At 41.6% G+C, this 17,262-nt stretch overlaps 1 protein-coding gene and 1 pseudogene across 7 annotated transcripts in view; one reads left to right on the forward strand and one right to left on the reverse strand.

Moving 5' to 3' along the window:
• KIF15 (kinesin family member 15) overlaps positions 1 to 17,262 on the forward strand; it is a 66,080-nt gene that overhangs the window by 29,128 nt on the left and 19,690 nt on the right. For all 7 annotated transcript variants that reach the window (XM_034658151.1, XM_034658152.1, XM_002912752.4 and 4 more), the window contains 9 exons: positions 2,342 to 2,418; positions 2,648 to 2,857; positions 3,734 to 3,911; positions 5,783 to 5,924; positions 6,799 to 6,940; positions 13,160 to 13,357; positions 14,434 to 14,541; positions 14,969 to 15,074; positions 16,221 to 16,386. In XM_034658151.1, the coding sequence (XP_034514042.1) occupies positions 2,342 to 2,418; positions 2,648 to 2,857; positions 3,734 to 3,911; positions 5,783 to 5,924; positions 6,799 to 6,940; positions 13,160 to 13,357; positions 14,434 to 14,541; positions 14,969 to 15,074; positions 16,221 to 16,386 (1,327 nt within the window). The remainder of the gene's footprint in view (positions 1 to 2,341; positions 2,419 to 2,647; positions 2,858 to 3,733; positions 3,912 to 5,782; positions 5,925 to 6,798; positions 6,941 to 13,159; positions 13,358 to 14,433; positions 14,542 to 14,968; positions 15,075 to 16,220; positions 16,387 to 17,262) is intronic.
• Positions 11,310 to 12,381, reverse strand: LOC105236785 (annotated as a pseudogene).

Consider the following 17,262-nt stretch of genomic DNA (forward strand, 5'->3'; position numbering starts at 1 on the left):
CAAACCCTGCTGCTGTTTTACCAACTAAGTTTATGTGATACCCTAAATCCTTTGTTGTCATTCAACAACTTCACAGCATCTTCACCAGGAGTAGATTCCAGCTCAAGAAACCATGTTCTTTGCTCATCTGTTAGAAGCAAGTCCTCATCCGTTCAAGTTTGATCATGAGATCGTGGTGATTCAGTCCCATCCCCAGGCTCTGATTCTAGTTCTCGTGCTGTTTTCACCACATCTGCGGTGACTCTCTCCACTGAAATCTTGAACCCTCAAAGTCCTGAATGAGGGCTGGAATCCACTCCTTCCTAACTCCTGTCCATGTTGACATTTTGACCTCTTCCAATGAATCACGATTCTTCTTAATGGCATCTAGATGGTGAATCGTTTCCAGATTTTCTGTTGACTTTGCCCAGATCCATCAGAGAAATCACCATCTATGCAGCTATAGCCTTATGAAATGTATTTCTTAAGGAATAAGCCTGAAAGTCAAAATGACTCCTTGATCCACGGGCTGCAGAATGGATGTTGTGTTAACAGGCATGGAAACGTTTATCTCGTACATCAGCGCTCTTGGGTGACCAGTTGCATTGCCAATGAGCAGTCACATTTTGAAAGGAATCTTTTTTTCTGAGCAGTACATCTCAACAGTGGCCTTAAAGTATTCAGTAAACCACGTTCAACAGATGTGCTGTCATCCAGGCTTTGTTGTTCCATTTCTAGGGCATAGGCAGAGCCGATTTAGCATAATTTTTTTTTTCTTTTTCATTCAGTAGAATTAAAGTTGATTTTTTTTTTTAATTTAGCCTAATTCTTAAGGGCCCTAGGATTTTCAGAATGGAAATGAGCACTGGCTTCAACTTGTAGTCACCAGCTGCATTAGCCCCTAACAAGAGAGTCAGCCTGTGTTTTGAAGCTTTGAAGCCAGGCATTACTTCTCTCCAGCTGTGAAGTCCTGGATGGCATCTTCCTCCAGTATAAGGTGGTTTCATCCACACTGAAAATGCTGTGTGGGGCAGCCGCCTTCATGAATTATTTTCTGGACCCCTTGCTGCAGCTTCTCCATCAGCACTTGCTGCTTCACCTTGGACTCTGATGTTAGGGAGACGGCATCTTTCCTTAAACCTCGTGAGCCAACTGCCGCTGGCTTCAGACTCTCCTTCTGCAGCTCCCTCACCTCTCTGAGCCTTCACAGAATTGAAGAGAGTCAGGGCTTTTCTCTAGACTAGGCTTTGGCTTAAGGGAATGTTGTGGCTGGTTTGATCTTCTGTCCAGACCATTAAAAGTTTCTCCGTATCAGCAATAAGGCTGTTTTGCTTTCTTATTATTCATGTGTTCTCTGGAGTAGCGCTTTTCATTTCCTTCAAGAACTTTTCCTTTGCATTCACAACCTGGCTAGCAGTTTGGTGCAAGAGGCCTAGCTTTCAGCCTGTCTCGGCTTTCGGCATGCTTTCCTCACTAAACTTAATCATTTCTAGCTTTTAGTTTAAAGTGAGAGATGTGCGACTGTTTTTTTCACTTGAACACTTAGAGGCTGTTGTAGGGTTATTAAAGGGCCTAATTTCCGTATTGTCGTGTCTCGGAACAGGGAGGCCTAGGAGAGGGAGAGAGATGGGAAGAGCCAGGCAGTCAAGCAGTCAGAAGGCACATTTATTAATATCACCATCTTATATGGGCATGGTTTGTGGTCCCCCAGATAATTACAATGGTAACATCAAAGGTCACTGATCACAGACAGATCACCATAACAAATATAATAATAATACTGAAAAATGTTGAAATGTTGCAAGAATTACCAGAATGTGACAGAGACGTGAGGTGAGCAAAGGCTATTGGAAAAATGGTACCAATAGACTTGCTCAACTCAGAGTTGCTAAAAACTCTCAATTGGTAAAGAATGCAGTGTCTGGAAAGCACGGTAAAGCAAAGAGTAGTAAAACGAGAGATGCCCATACTTTGTAATTGGATACAGATACCATATGTATGTCATATCCGCATATCTGCAGATATGGTGGGAAGGAGGAGTAGAAATAATTTTGGATACTTCATTCCTCACAAGTGCAAAAAAGAGATACTAATTTCATTTAGATTCGCTTCTAAGATTTAGTCATGTAACATGTTTATGTTTACCAAACAGGATAAAAAAACTTATTTTTCTTCAAAGAATTGCGAATATGTAGACTGGATTGATTTGAAATCTGTGACCTGGGGATGACAGTCTGATTCTTTTCGATTGATTGAGAGCAGTCGGTCGTAGGCTGTTTTAGCTCAATTCTCGGTCCTAAAATTTGGGAGATAAACATTTTTTTTTTCCATTTCCTTTTCTTTCTTACTGAATCAATTACAGACAGAGATGAGACTAATTACATGAAGTATTTCCAGGAGGCGATGTTGTTCTTTAAGAAATCCGAACAGGAAAAGAAGGTAGGAAACCGAGTCGGTGTAAAGGGGATTCCAGATATTTTAGGGTTTTGCTCCGTGCTACCTTTCTGAGTGAAATGAAGGGCACATGTAAATAAAGAAAACAAAAACTATGGAAAATCTAATGTTGCCCTTGAGATTAAGTGTCAAGTTAGTGTGTATTGCTTGGTTTGTGGAAATTCAGGGAGGCTGAATTACTTTTCACATTTAACCAAATTATGAATTTCTTAAGTCTCTGGTAGAAAAAGTTACCCAATTAGAAGACCTCACCCTCAAAAAAGAAAAATTTATTCAATCTAATAAAATGATTGTGAAATTCCGAGAGGATCAAATAATGCGCCTGGAGAAGCTCCACAAGGAATCCCGGGGAAGCTTTCTGCCTGAGGAACAGGACCGCTTGTTGTCGGAATTAAGGGATGAAATCCAAACTCTTCGGGAACAAGTGAGTGTATGACATTTGCAGTATTTCTAAAAAGAAGGGAGGTTCGAGGCAAATATAAGTTTGTCACCAAATTCATGTGAGTTAATACAGTGGGAAGTGTTTTGAATGAATTCAGCTGACCGTATGATTGCACAACTCCTTTTCCCCCCATTTTCCAAGATGGTAAAATGAAGGGGGATGGGAGGAGCTGTGAGATGCTGCATTAGCGCCCTACCCAGCAGGCAAGTGTCCCTTGTCGCGGTGGGCAGTTGTGGTTGTCTGAATCAGCAGTCTCTTTACATTGGGGCCCTTCCAACTTCTCATTGCTGGTTTTCCTTTTCCCTGGGGAGGATGGGTAATTAATACAGGTACATCATTAAAAAACAAACAAAAAAAACCTGTTTCTGGCTTTTGTATCTTTCTGAGTCTTTTTAATGCGTATTCAAACTAATGTGGTTATTTTTACTTTTATTCCTTTTCAACACAAAAGGCAATTTACCATACATACTTTTCTGCTGCCCTTTTCACTTAATATATCTTGGAGGGTGTTCCATCCTGGTTAATAGAGTGTTTCCTAATTCTTTGCATCGTGTTAATGTCAACAGCCCCCATTGCACGAGGAGTCGGACGCAGTGAACACCCTTGCATTTCTCTCCTTATGAGCCCATGTCCAGGCGTAAATTTCAAGGCACAGACCCAGATGTGGGATAATGGCGTCGTAGGCTATGCACGTACTCAGTGTGGTCAGAAATGCCAGGTTGCTTTCCACAGCCCTTGCAGCCAGCCACTGCCAGCAGCACGTGCAATGTTCTTGATGTTTCCCAATGGCTTGGCGGCAAACTGGTTATTGAGGAAATGTCTGTCTGTCTGTAAGTCTGTAATTCTTCTATGTCACAGATAGAGCACCACCCCAGAGTTGCAAAGTATGCAATGGAAAACCATTCCCTCAGGGAGGAGAACAGAAGATTGAGATTATTAGAGCCTGTGAAAAGAGCCCAAGAAATGGACGCCCAGACCATTGCCGTACTAGAAAAAGCTTTCTCTGAACTATCTGGCACAGAGAAAAAGGACAAGGGTAAGAAATGATTGTTGTCTGCATGCCTTCTAGGGGCACGGGGGACACTGTTTCAAAGGGCATTTATATGGCCTCTCAGGGTCTTCATTTTGTCCTCTAGACCTGGTGTGCTAATTTCTTTTAAAAAATTTTTTTTAAAGATTTTATTTATTTATTTGACAGAGAGCACAGGCAGGGGGAGCGGCAGAGGGAGAAGGAGAAGCAGGCTTCCCACTGAGCAGGAAGCCCAATGGAGGGGCTCAATCCCAGAACCCTGGGATCATGACCTGAGCTGAAGGCAGATGCTTAATTGACTGAGCCACCCAGGCGCCCCCTGGTGTGCGAATTTCTTACATACACACTTAGGCTTTTATGTTACCAAAAGGCATTTTCTAAACTTTTTTCTCGTAAATCTCGTAGTAGTGAGTTCTGTAGGCTAAGAGACATATCAACGAAACACCTGTTAATGGTTCTGTTTTGTTGCTAAAAGGTTGATTCAGATATTTAATTTTTATTAAATGAAATTTTCCTGTTTTTAAGTATTTGAAATGAAAAGTGCTTAGCTAATCAACACAGATGAATGTCCAGTGGAGATGTTTACCTGCCTGGGTAAGGTGTGTACAGTGTGAGAGGCGTCTGTAGGTCAGACTCCTGATCCCAGCTCAGTGCTTGCGTCTTGAGGTCATGGGTTCCGGTTATACCCTCTTAGTTATACACTGACCAGCATACACTGTTAGTTCTACATTATTTCTGTCTGCTTTTACTCTGTGAAAAGTAGTTTAGTTGGTACCGAATCTCACTTATATGCTGGGCAGTTACTGGTGTTACTGCTCTGGGATTTGGCAACAAAGTCTGTGTTTGCCCCACTCCCCGAGAATATTTTCACGGGCTTTTATCAGATTCTGTCTCAGCCTTTGTCATTTCAGATGGAAATTGGGAATAATCTTATTCTGCACTGGTAATGAAGGCTGTTTGTGTCCATTTTAAATTTTCATTTTGCAAGTCTTCTTCCATTCTGTTATGACTCAATAAAGGAATAAAATTTGGGTTGTGGAGAGACTGATTTTAGATGCAAAGTTAAGATCGGGTTTTGTGTATTATTTCAGCTATTTTTCCCTATAGTGCTCTGTATTTTGTTGGTCATTTTGACCTCAAATAATTCCTTGACTTAACTACCTTTGAAAGATCCTAATGGTCATTTCTTGATCCCATCATCTTTTTTAAAAGTTAATTTATCTTTTAAATTTTATTTAAATCAATTAACTAGCATATAATATATTATTAGTTTCAGAGGTAGAGTTCAGTGATTCATCAGTTGCATATAACACCCAGATCTCACCGTCTTCTAAACAAAGATGATTCTCTAAACAACTTGTATGTGGTGTTTTCCCACAGTGGAACTCGTCAGAACTGTCTTCCACATAGCCGGTCTTCTAAGCAATCCTTGAAAATATTTCCCACTCGTTAGATGATCCCAGTCTTTTTCAATTTGCTGCCTTTACTCTTTGGTTCCTTTCCTGAATAATTTATTGACTGTTCACTTCAGCTGTTAGGACGAATTTCTGCAGTATTGGCCTGTTGACGTTTCACCAGCCTGATGTGTGTTATGCTTCGTGGTTTGCCCTTTCTCCTGATGGAAAAGGTGTTGCCTTCGGTGTGCCCCCACGTCCTGGGGCTCCTCAGCTTCTCAGAAACAACTCCAGCACACTCTGACACACTGCATTGTGTCTTTGTCTCCGGGCGAGCTACAGGCTCTTGTTTCTTGGGGTTGACTTTCCAACTCATCTCTCATTTGTCCTTCTTTGCTTCAAAATTGATACTTGGCAGAGAACGTAGAAAACGTATTCTGTTATTTCTGTCTTTCAAAGACCAAGTTGTTTTCTTATTACCAGGTCAACAAGGATTTTCTCCTAAAGCTCCAAAGGAGCCATGTTCATTAGTGAACACCGAGAAGTTGAAAGCACAACTCTTGCAAATTCAGACAGAGCTGAATAATTCAAAGCAAGAATATGAAGAATTCAAAGAGCTAACGAGGTAAAGTGAAAATACACATTCACGCTTAATTATTTCAGTATCTTTTAGTGTTGATTTGTTTTAGCGTTTAACATTGACAATTTAATTGAGCATTTTACGTTAAATATTGATTCTTATGTAGCAACTACCTTATTTTGACATGAAAAAGCTCCTTAATATATTTAATGAACTAGATAATACAGATGTTTTCATGCATACAACAGTATCTGGTTACCAAATTTAAATCAACGTTGTTATGAATTAAATCAGAAGTTTTAGAAATTACAGGTTTGTTATTTATGTTCCTTGTGTAAAAAAAAAAAATATATATATATATATAAGCCACATTTATAGTATAGTAAGATTAATGCTATCCTAAAATATAAAGAAGTGTTTGTTTTATTTTTTAAATTTTTTAAAAGATTTATTTATTTTAGAGAGAGAGAGAGACAGAGTGCACATGGGGGTAAGGGCCACAGGGAGAGAGAGAATCCCAAGCAGACTTCCCACTGAGCATGGAGCCTGATGTGGGGCTCGATCTCACAACTGAGATCATGACCTGAGCTAAAGCCAAGAGTCGGATGCTCAATTGACTGAGCCACCCAGGCACCCCAGAAAGTGTTTATTTTAAAAATAACATACCATATGTGGTATCATTATGGACTAGTAGGGCTTTTGAATTGGAGCTGTACCATTTATTAGTCAAATACTTTAAACTGTAGTTAATTCTCATAGCCATATATTATCCAACTGGAAATTGTGGGTAATAATCTGAGAATATCTCAGATTTAGAGAGATAAATGTCAAGTTATGTGAGAGTATAAACTGTAAAATACTCTGCAAGTACATGACATTACTTATTACCTGAAATACTCAATTTTTAAATATCCCTTAGGAAAAAGCAGCTAGAATTGGAATCAGAGCTTCAGTCTTTGCAAAAAGCGAACTTGAATCTTGAAAACCTTTTGGAAGCAACAAAAGCCTACAAGCGGCAAGAAGTTTCTCAGCTGAATAAAATTCATGCTGAAACACTTAAGGTGGGTAGTCTGAAGCAATTCTTCAGTCCTAAGTCAGTTTGATCTCATTTTATTAGTAATGGAGAGACTCTGCACAGATGATCCCCATATATGCTGGAATCCCTTGCAGGCAGTGACCCCCAAGGTGACTCTGGTCCTAGTGTTCTGTTGTCTGCTTCCAGTGGTGGGGTGGGGTGGGAAAGAATGCATTATTTGGAATCAGACCTGGGTGCATATTTTGATCTGCCACTAACCTTAGGCAGGGTCTCCTAACTTCTGAGCCTCCTATTTATGGTCTCCGAATTGGGGATGAGGAGAATGTGATTGTAGGTTTTCTGGAGCAGTGAGAGAGTAGAGTGCCCGGACCTGGTGGATCTCGGCAGCTGTTGCTGTCAGGTACTGTGTGCTCCCCGCTTGTGGTGGAAGAATAGAAATCCTAAAGACAGACCATGGAAGGATCCAGGGTATCACTAGTGATAACAGGAGGGCTTTTTTACCTAACCAACCATTGCCCTCATAAAAGAAAAGTGTGAACATCTGAGAATGAGGAGAGAAAAGCCAAAGAAGGTAGTGATGCTGATGCTGGTGATTGATGTTTTGTACCAGATTCTCTGAAGGCTAAAAAACCCTTCCTTATACAGCTTAAACTTAAAAATAGGTGTTTATCTCTAATGCTTATTTTTAGAAGTGATATTTTTGGTGTCCCTTTTTAGGAGGCTGCTTTTTTTTTTTTTTTTTAAAGATTTTATTTTTTATTTATTTGACAGAGATAGAGACAGCCAGCGAGAGAGGGAACACAAGCAGGGGGAGTGGGAGAGGAAGAAGCAGGCTCACAGCAGAGGAGCCTGACGTGGGGCTCGATCCCATAACGCCGGGATCACGCCCTGAGCCGAAGGCAGACGCTTAACCGCTGTGCCACGCAGGCGCCCCTAGGAGGCTGCTTTTAAAAGAAACTTTATTCATTCATTTGAATAGGCAATTCACATGACCCGAACTTTTGAAGGTACAAAGAGTATACAGTGACAAGTCTGTCTCTGTCTGCTGTCTTTCCTGCCAACCAACCAAGCCCCTTTTTGGAGGCAGTCACTGTCAGCAACTCTTTGGGGGTTTTATTTTCCTTCTTTTAATTTTTTCTTTCTTTCTTTCTTTTTTAATTTTTTCTTTCTTTCTTTTTTAATCGAAGTATAGTTGGCATACAATATTATTTTAGTTTCAGGTGTACAACATAGTGATTCGACAATTCTATACATTCTGTGGTGCTTACCCAGTAGGTGTAGTCACCATACAGAGTCATGACAGTGTTATTGACGCTAATCCCTATCCTGTACATTACAACCCTGTGGCTGTGGCTTATTTATTTTATAACTGGGAGTTTGTACCTCTTAATGCCCTTCACCCATCTCGCCTATCTCCCCCAACCCCTTCCCTTCTGGCAATCACCAATTCGTTCTCTGTATTTATGAGTCTGTTTCTGGTTTGTTTTGTTTTTTAGATTGTACATATAAGTGAAATCACATAGTGTTTGTCGTTTTCTATCTGACTTATTTCACTTAGCGTACTACCCTTTAGATTGATCCATGTTGTCACCAGTGGCAAGATCTCATTCTTTTTAATGGCTGAGTAATATTCCAGTGTGTGTATATGTGGGGGTGTGTCTGTATATACACACATATATAGACACACACATATAAATATATCACATCTTTATGCATTCATCCATTGATGGACATTTGAGTTGCTTACATATCTTGGCTATTATAAATAATGCTACAAAAAACATAGAGGTGCATGTATCTTTTCAAATTAGTGTTTCCGGGGGCGCCTGGGTGGCAGAGTCGTTAAGCGTCTGCCTTCGGCTCAGGGCGTGATCCTGGCGTTCTGGGATCGAGCCCCACACCAGGCTCCTCTGCTATGAGCCTGCTTCTTCCTCTCCCACTCCCCGTGCTTGGGTTCCCTCTCTCGCTGGCTGTCTCTATCTCTGTCAAATAAAATCTTTAAAAAAAAAAATTAGTGTTTCCGTTTTCTTTGGGTAAATACCCAGTAGTAGGTTTTTGCTGGGCCATATTATACTTCTATTTTAATTTTTTGAGGAACCTCCATATTGTTTTTCACAGTGGCTGCACCATTTACATTCCTGCCAGTGTTGTGTGAGGGTTTCCTTTTCTCCACATCCATCTCTTATCTTTTTGATACCAGCCATTCTGACAGGTATGAGGTGGTATCTCATCATAGTTTTGATTTGCATTTCCCTGATGATGAGCATTTTTTCATGTGTCTGTTGGCCATCTGGATGTTTTCTTTAGAAAAATGTCTATTCAGGTCCTCTGCCCATTTTTAATTGGATTATTTGGGGGTTTTTTGGTGTTGAGTTGTGTGAGTTCTTTATGTATTTTAGATATTAAACTATTATTGGATATATCATTTGCAGATATCGTCTCCCATTCAGTAGGTTGCCTTTTTGTTTTGTTGATGGTTTCCTTTGCTGTGCAGAAGCCTTTTCCTTTGAGTAGTCCCACTCATTTATACCTTTTTTCTTATTTTACACAATGGTAGCATATTATACACATCATTCTCCACCTGGGTTTTTTGGTTTTTGTCTTCAGAGTTTGTCCCATGACTAAAGGGGAAAAAAGAACTTTCCCTCCATTTTGTTTTGTTTTGTTTTTGTTTTGGCAGCTGCACATGAATCTGTTGTATGGATGTATCAAGATATATTTAACCTGGAAAATGCTATTTTTAAAAAATAAAAGTAGAATTTTTTTCTTTGCTCTTTAAAAATGGTGGTGCTTTAATGCTTTATGTTTAAATGCTTTAAAAGCATTTAAAAATGCTCTTTTAAAATCTGTGTAGGAAATTATTTTAAATTACTTGCAGAACATGGCCAAATGTGTCTGTAGCCCCTTAGCACAGTGGAATTGGAGAGCTTGAAGCACCGTGTGTGGCAGGCTGGTCCTACTTCTTCCATTTATAGGACAGCAAATAAGACTAAGGTGATTAAAAGTTTTACCAAGAGTAGCATAGCGGTTCAGAGCTTTTGTTGTTGAGGTTCATTCTCAATTACGTAAGAGTACTGTATGAATGCGTTCTTCTTCTTTAAAAGAAATATACATACATATATAAGTTTCAGTTCAAGGTCATTTTGAGCACTGCTGTGGTTCTAAAGCAATCTGGTTCTAATGCAATCCTTCACCTCCCATCCCTGGGGGTCATTTGTTCTCAGTTTGGGAATCTTTTATCTTAGCAGTTTTTTGGGTGTTTTTTTTTTCTTTTTTAAAGATTTTATTTATTCTTCAGAGAGAGAGAGAGAGCACAAGCAGGGGGAAGAGGGAGAAGCAGGCTCTCCACTAAGCAGAGAGCCCACCGCAGGGCTCCATCCCAGGACCCTGGGATCTGACCTGAGCCAAAGGCAAACGCCCAACCGACTGAGCCATCCAGGCGTCTCTACTTAGCAGTTTTGTACAGTAAATATTCAGGGACGGGAAAATATGGAGAGTTATTTCATAGATTGTTTTTTTTGTGCTTTGTTTTTAAAAGTAAATGGAATCATCCTACATAATGTTACTCCGCAGTGGGCTTTTGTTAACTCTGGGTTATGCCTTGAGTCTTCCCACATTAATGAGTACGTAGAGCTCTACCTCATTTTAAGTCTAGGCTTCCATGTTTTGGACAACCCATGGCTTGTTGAGGTGGTTGCCAGTGCGAGTGTTCTTTGGGGGGGAATCTGTGAAGGAGTGGTCGTCTTCTGATGTCTCAGCACTGAGGTCATGCCTGCCAGGTGTCTGCGCCGTGTGCCCTCCCAGGAGGTGTGGGAGCCCTCACTGCCCAGTGCCAGCCCCCAGAACTGGCGTTGTCTGCCTCTTTAATGTTTGAGAGTCTGATGGGTGAGAAATGGTATCTTTCGAAGATTTTAATTCTCATTTCCTTCATTTCTGAATGAGGCCACACATCTATGATCACTGTCCATTTGTGTATATCCTTTTCTATAAAAAAAAAAAAGAGTCCATTTTCCTCCTAGCTGTTTGTCTTCTGATTTGTAGTTTTTAACATGTTACTCTTGTGTGTCACATACTGCTGCCAGTGTATTCTGCCATCATGTTGCTTGTCTTTTATCTTTGTGATACTTTTGTTATACAGAAGTTTTAAAATTTTGATATAGCCAGGTTTATTCATCTTTCACCTTTGTGACTTCTTTTATGTATTCTTTTTTTCTGGGTACAGTATACTTCATTGATGGTACATGACAAGGTAGGGCTACCCAAGACCTTCCCCTGCTCAGGGGTTCTGGGGTGGAAATTGGGTAGAGATTGGGAGATTCTTAGTGTTGGGGGGTGAGCTGGGGCAAGGACTCCCCAGCAGCTGAGGGCCTGTCTTCCTCTTGCTAACCCTGGGTCTAGCCAAATTCATTGTCATACCAGGAAACAAGCTCGACAAAGTGGTCATTAAGGGCAGTGCCAGCCCCAGCATTAAAGATGGAAGAGTAGGTGTCACTGTTAAAGTCGCAGGGCAAACCTGATCCTCAGTGGAGCCCAGGATGCCCTTGAGGGGGCCCTCTGATGCCTGCATCACCACCTTCTTGATGTCATTGTATTTGGCAGCTTTCTCCTGGCAGCAGGTCAGATCCATGACTGACACGTTGGGGGTGGGGACACGGAAGGCCATGCCAGTGAGCTTCCCATTCAGCTTAGGGATGACCTTGCCTAGAGCCTTGGTAGCACCAGTAGTTGAAGCAGGGATGATGTTCTGGGCAGCCCCTTGGCCATCATGCCACAGCTTCCCAGAGGGGCTGTCCACGGTCGTCTTGGTGGCAGTGATGGCATGACTGTGGTCATGAGTTCTTCCACCATGCTGAAGTTGTCATGGATGACCTTGGCCAGAGGGGCCAAGCAGTTGGTGGTACAGGAGGCATTGCTGACAATCTTGAGGGAGCTGTCATACTTCTCGTGGTTCCCGCCCATCACAAACATGGGGGCATCAGCAGAAGGGGCAGAGATGATGACACACACCCCCCATCCTCTTCCCTTCAAGTGAGCCCTGGGCTTCTCCATGGTGGTGAAGACCCCAGTGGACTCCACAGCGTACTCAACACCAGCATCACCCCATTTGATGTTGGTAGGATCTCACTCCTGCAAGATAGAGATGAGCTTTTCATTGATGACAAGTTTGCTGTTCTCGGCCCTGAATGTGCTTTGAAATTTGCTGTGGGTGGAATCACACGGGAACTTGTAGACCGTGTAGTGGAGGTCAATGAAGGGGTTGTTAATGTCAACAGTATCCACCTTGCTGGAGTTAAAAGCAGCCCTGGTGACCAGGCGCCTGATACGCCGCATCTGTTTACTCCGACCTTCGCCATCAGGTCATCGTGTCTTGGGGACGCGGCTGGTACTGCAGCAGAGATGCGGACTGTCTGTTGGAGGGAGGAGCCGAGAGCCTCTTTTATGTAGTTTTTAAAAGGCCCAGCTGATCTCAAGGTCATCAGTATATTCTACTTCTTTCACTACTTTCATAATTTTCTTTTTACGCTGAGATGTTTAATTCATCTGCCATTTTGTGTTTGAATGGTAAAACATAGAGATTTAACTTTGAATAGTCCTTGTTTTTCTCACTAATTTGAACTTTCCACATGTAAATCACTTTTTCTCTATTTTTTCCCAGTGTTCTATTTGACTATTCATATGCTAATCACTGTTTGAATGACTGTACCCTTATAATGTGTTTTTATGTGGGTCAGGGAAGTTTTCCTAATTTGCCCTCTTTTTAATTGCCTTTCCTTGAACTTTTATTCTTTGAAGTTTGGAATCAGCTTATCAAGTTTCAGTTTTAAAAATCTTACTGGAATTTTGCTTGAGACCACATTGAATTGCTAGACTTGTTTCTACTTGGGCATTTCTCAGCTGCCTCTCAAGGATACTCTTTCCTTTTGATGATTAGAATTTCAATTTTAGGGGCGCCTGGGTGGCTCAGTCATTAAGCATCTGCCTTCTGCTCAGGGCGTGATCCCGGTGTTCTGGGATCGAGCCCCACATCAGGCTCCTCTGCTGGGAGCCTGCTTCTTCCTCTCCCACTCCCCCTGCTTGTGTTCCCTCTCTCGCTGGCTGTCTCTCTCTGTCAAATAAATAAATAAAATCTTTAAAAAAAAACAAAAAGAATTTCAATTTTATCCTTTGTTCACACAATTACTAAATACTTTTGCCGTTTTGTTCACGCGTGCTGATGCTGTTTCATCATCACTTTTTGCTGCAGATTATAACTACGCCAACCAAGGCTTATCAACTTTGGTCTCGACCAGTACCAAAATTAAGCCCCGAAGTGGGGAGCTTTAGCCCTGTGGGGACTCAGAATTCCAGTGAGTCAGATGATAATATCTTGAATGAGCCAGTTCCGCCTGAGATGAATGAACAAGCTTTTGAGGCCATTTCTGAAGAGCTTAGAATGGTGCAGGTAATGTTTGGTTTTAGAAAACATAAGTAATTAGACATTCATTGAAAACAAACTTCCTTTACCTTTTTAACTCTGTGATTTGTAGTGTTCCAAATCTGTGTAGTATTAAAATTGGGTCTCTAACTATGGGTGTGTGAAGGCCCCCAGCTTCGAAATCAGCCAGCTTTTGCTCTTGTAGTTTGCTCGGCAGTATTTAGCAAGTCCCCCCTTACAGTCTCCTCCGGCTCTGGTTCTCTCATGTGTGAAGAGACCAGTCTGCCACCAGCCTCAGGTCCAGAACTGGTTGGTATGGCACAGTACTGTATCTGCTAAAGAAAATTAAAATAATTGAAAGAATCTTACCAATCGAATTTCAGACAGTTTTTGGTATATTTGAAAGAACCTGTGAAATGTGCTTGTCTCAGAATTCTGGAGATTGATTGATTGATTGATTTGGTGATTTATTTTTTTAAAACGTTTTTCTGTTGTCTAGTAAAACTTAGAGTGAACCAGACCACCCTCAAATTGCAAAACTTTGCCCTTCGCAAGGCCTGGAGGCCATCCTGGTGAAGTCACTCACATGCAGCCCTGGGAGAGCTGCTCAGAAGTCTCAAGATGGCTCTATGATTGGACCCATTTAATTTTTTTTTTTTAAGATTTTATTTATTTATTCGACAGAGATAGAGACAGCCAGCGAGAGAGGGAACACAAGCAGGGGGAGTGGGAGAGGAAGAAGCAGGCTCATAGCGGAGGAGCCTGACGTGGGGCTCGATCCCATAACGCCGGGATCATGCCCTGAGCTGAAGGCAGACGCTTAACCACTGTGCCACCCAGGCACCCCGGACCCATTTAATTTTAATCACCTTTTCCCTTTGTGTTTCAAATTCTCCACTTCACGGACCACAGTGTGATTCTGAGGCATGAGAAGTCATTCGTGTAGTCTGTTGAAATTGTTTTCTGGCTCCAGACTGGCCTTTGATATCTTTGTCCATGTGAGGTTTTGAATTTTGTTTTTCTAATGCAGAAAAAAACAGTGGAATGTTTGAGAGTTCCATTAAAAAGAATTGTTGACAACTGAACTTTTTGTGTTGCTGCAGGAACAAATGAGTGCCCTGCAAGTGAAGCTGGATGAGGAAGAGCACAAAAACCTAAAGCTCCAGCAGCACATTGACAAACTGGAACATCATTCCATACAGACGCAGGAGGTGAGACCGAGAGCAGAGCGCGGCCCCAGGAAATGTACGAACCAGAGCCTCAACGTGAGAGTATTACGAGAAGAAAATGACTTTGCAGAGCCTTTGTCAAGGCTAGTTTGAGTTGTATTCTTTACAGTGTTGCTTCACATACTGCTCTGATAACGACACATACACCCCTAGTCGAATTCTAGCTCACGTCCTCGACAGTGCAAATCGGTCCCTTGCCATTAGTTCAGAACAAGGCAAGACGGTGGCCCAGATGCTGACAGTGATCCTTCCCTTTGTTGGTCATCCTCACTGTAGTTCATGGGAACACCCAATTTTCTTCTGTCAGAGACCTTAAACTAGATTTTTTAAACAGACACAAGGTAATGATTTGGAGTGTATCTTAGCACACCAGTATCCCTTTTCCAGTAAATTGATCTCTCTCTCAAAGCTTTTCTCATCAGAAAGAACTGATTGGACCAGACAGCAGCAAGAGCATCTCTCACAATTGAATGTCCTTGAAATGCAGCTTCGGGACACTCAGACTAAGAATGACTGTAAGTTCGAACAACTGGGAGCTTTGTGATCTGGAAACCTTTAACTCAGTATCTTTTGACACCTATGAATAAATCTTGCCCCTATGTTTTTGGTGGGTTGTTTTTTGTTTGTTTTTAATTAGATGACCAGACTTGAGTTTGCATGACAGTGGTAAGTAGTAGTGATCTGTCGTAAAGGGGAATTTGCACCAGGACAGCTCGCAAACAAGTGATTGAACTATGTTGGCTGAAAGTTTTAATACCGCTTTGAAAATGAAGTGTCTTGAAATCATAAGATGAATAATGTTTTGATAGTAACAAACTAGAGCATAAATTAGGTATTTGTATATATTCGTAGGAGTGGGAGTATCACTTGATTCCCAGTTTTTTTTCAGTTTATTTCTCCTTTCATCAAAGCGTTTGCAGCAGTTTATAATAAAGCTAAAACAAAAGACAGCCATTGTGTTTTCTTCGATCTAAAGAATTACCTAATTTTACCTCCACTTGGAGTTTCCTTAGGAGACCAGAAGTGTTTAACCCATTTTGGAAAGTTCTGGTATATTACCAAGGAATTTTCAATAAGTAAGATTAGGTCGCTTAAAATATGCTAGGTCTCTTGATTTCTTTCCCTTACATTAAGTTTTCATGCACGTGCTACAGGAGAAACGTAGAACAGTCAAGTGACGCGCAAATCAGGGACAGATGTTAACTCTTCCCTTTTTTGTAGAAATATATCAAAAATCCTAAGGGGGAGGAAGAAAATAATCTCTGTGTTTCTAGGTACCAACCACTTGGTTGTTTAACATCTTTTTTTTTTTTTTTAAAGATTTTATTTATTTATTTGACAGAGATAGAGACAGCTAGCGAGAGAGGGAACACAAGCAGGGGGAGTGGGAGAGGAAGAAGCAGGCTCATAGCAGAGGAGCCTGATGTGGGGCTCGATCCCGTAACGCCGGGATCACGCCCTGAGCCGAAGGCAGACGCTTAACCGCTGTGCCACCCAGGCGCCCCGGTTGTTTAACATCTTAACTTAAAATTGGTCTCTTCAACTTGTTTTTGCTGTTAGTGTGAAGATACCCATCTAACTTATTTGCCTACTTTGTAAAAAAAAAAAAAAAAAAAAGATGTAAAGAAACCTGTTGAGGATTTGTTTTGTTTGTTTTTTAGTTTTGAAAAGTGAGGTGCATGACCTGCGAGTCGTTCTTCATTCTGCAGACAAGGAGCTGTCGTCTGTGAAACTGGAGTATAGTTCATTCCGAGAGAGTCAGGAGAAAGAACTGAGTAGCCTTTCTGATCGACACGCGCACGCGCAGCTTCAGCTGGATAGTGTCAGGTAGAGTTGTTCTGTGATGGTGTCCCGTTGCCTGGTTGGCCTGAAGCCCAGGCCTGCTCGCCGTGCAGGTGCTATAAACCATTATCCAAACTAGTTAAACAAAAAGGTAAATTACTGGCTCCCAATACTGGGGAGGTCTAGAGGTGATTTTGGTTTCAGGAACAAACTAGATTGAGTCTCAAAAGATGTTGTCAGTGCACGTGCTCTCTGTCTCTGCCTGTTTCTGTCTGTCTCTATCTCTCCCTCTCTCAGTCCCTGCTCTGCTTCCTTCAGTATGTTGCCCTTACTCTGTGCTACTATTGAGGGCCTGCCTTTATGTGACAGGGAACAGATTGCCTCAGACAGCTCCATATTCTGTCTCCTAGTATAACGACTCCTGCAACGAAGTCCTCTCCCCAGAAGCCATGTAGCAATCCCAGGGAAAATCCGAATTGGTCTTGCTGGAGTCATCTGCTTACCTCTGGACCAGTCGCTCACCAAGGGTTTGAGGTGGTAGAGGCCCAACATAGGTGATGCGCCTTTTCCAGAGGGAAAGGTATGCTCTTACTAGAAGAAGGGGGAATACAAAGCAGACCAAGTCAGTAGCTGTCACTGTTGTCCACAGTAACTCGCCAGAGGCTGGTGGTCAGTGCTAGTAACCTTGAAACAAAGGGATGACAGATATAAGTTGTTTGTTTTTACTGTTCTTTTCCTTGCTCATTTCAACCTTTTGTAAAACCGTTTTGTTTCTGATGCCATCTCGTGGGTCCATGGCAATAATTTAATAATGGACATCTGGCATGTGATACTGTGAGCGTGAGAGACGTGGCAACGGTTTAAATCTGCAGTTTGTATGTGTTTTCTGCATATATAAGGAATTAAAATAGAGGAAGAAAA

Source organism: Ailuropoda melanoleuca, chromosome 4 (assembly GCF_002007445.2).
Source record: "Ailuropoda melanoleuca isolate Jingjing chromosome 4, ASM200744v2, whole genome shotgun sequence".
Lineage (NCBI taxonomy): Eukaryota > Metazoa > Chordata > Mammalia > Carnivora > Ursidae > Ailuropoda > Ailuropoda melanoleuca.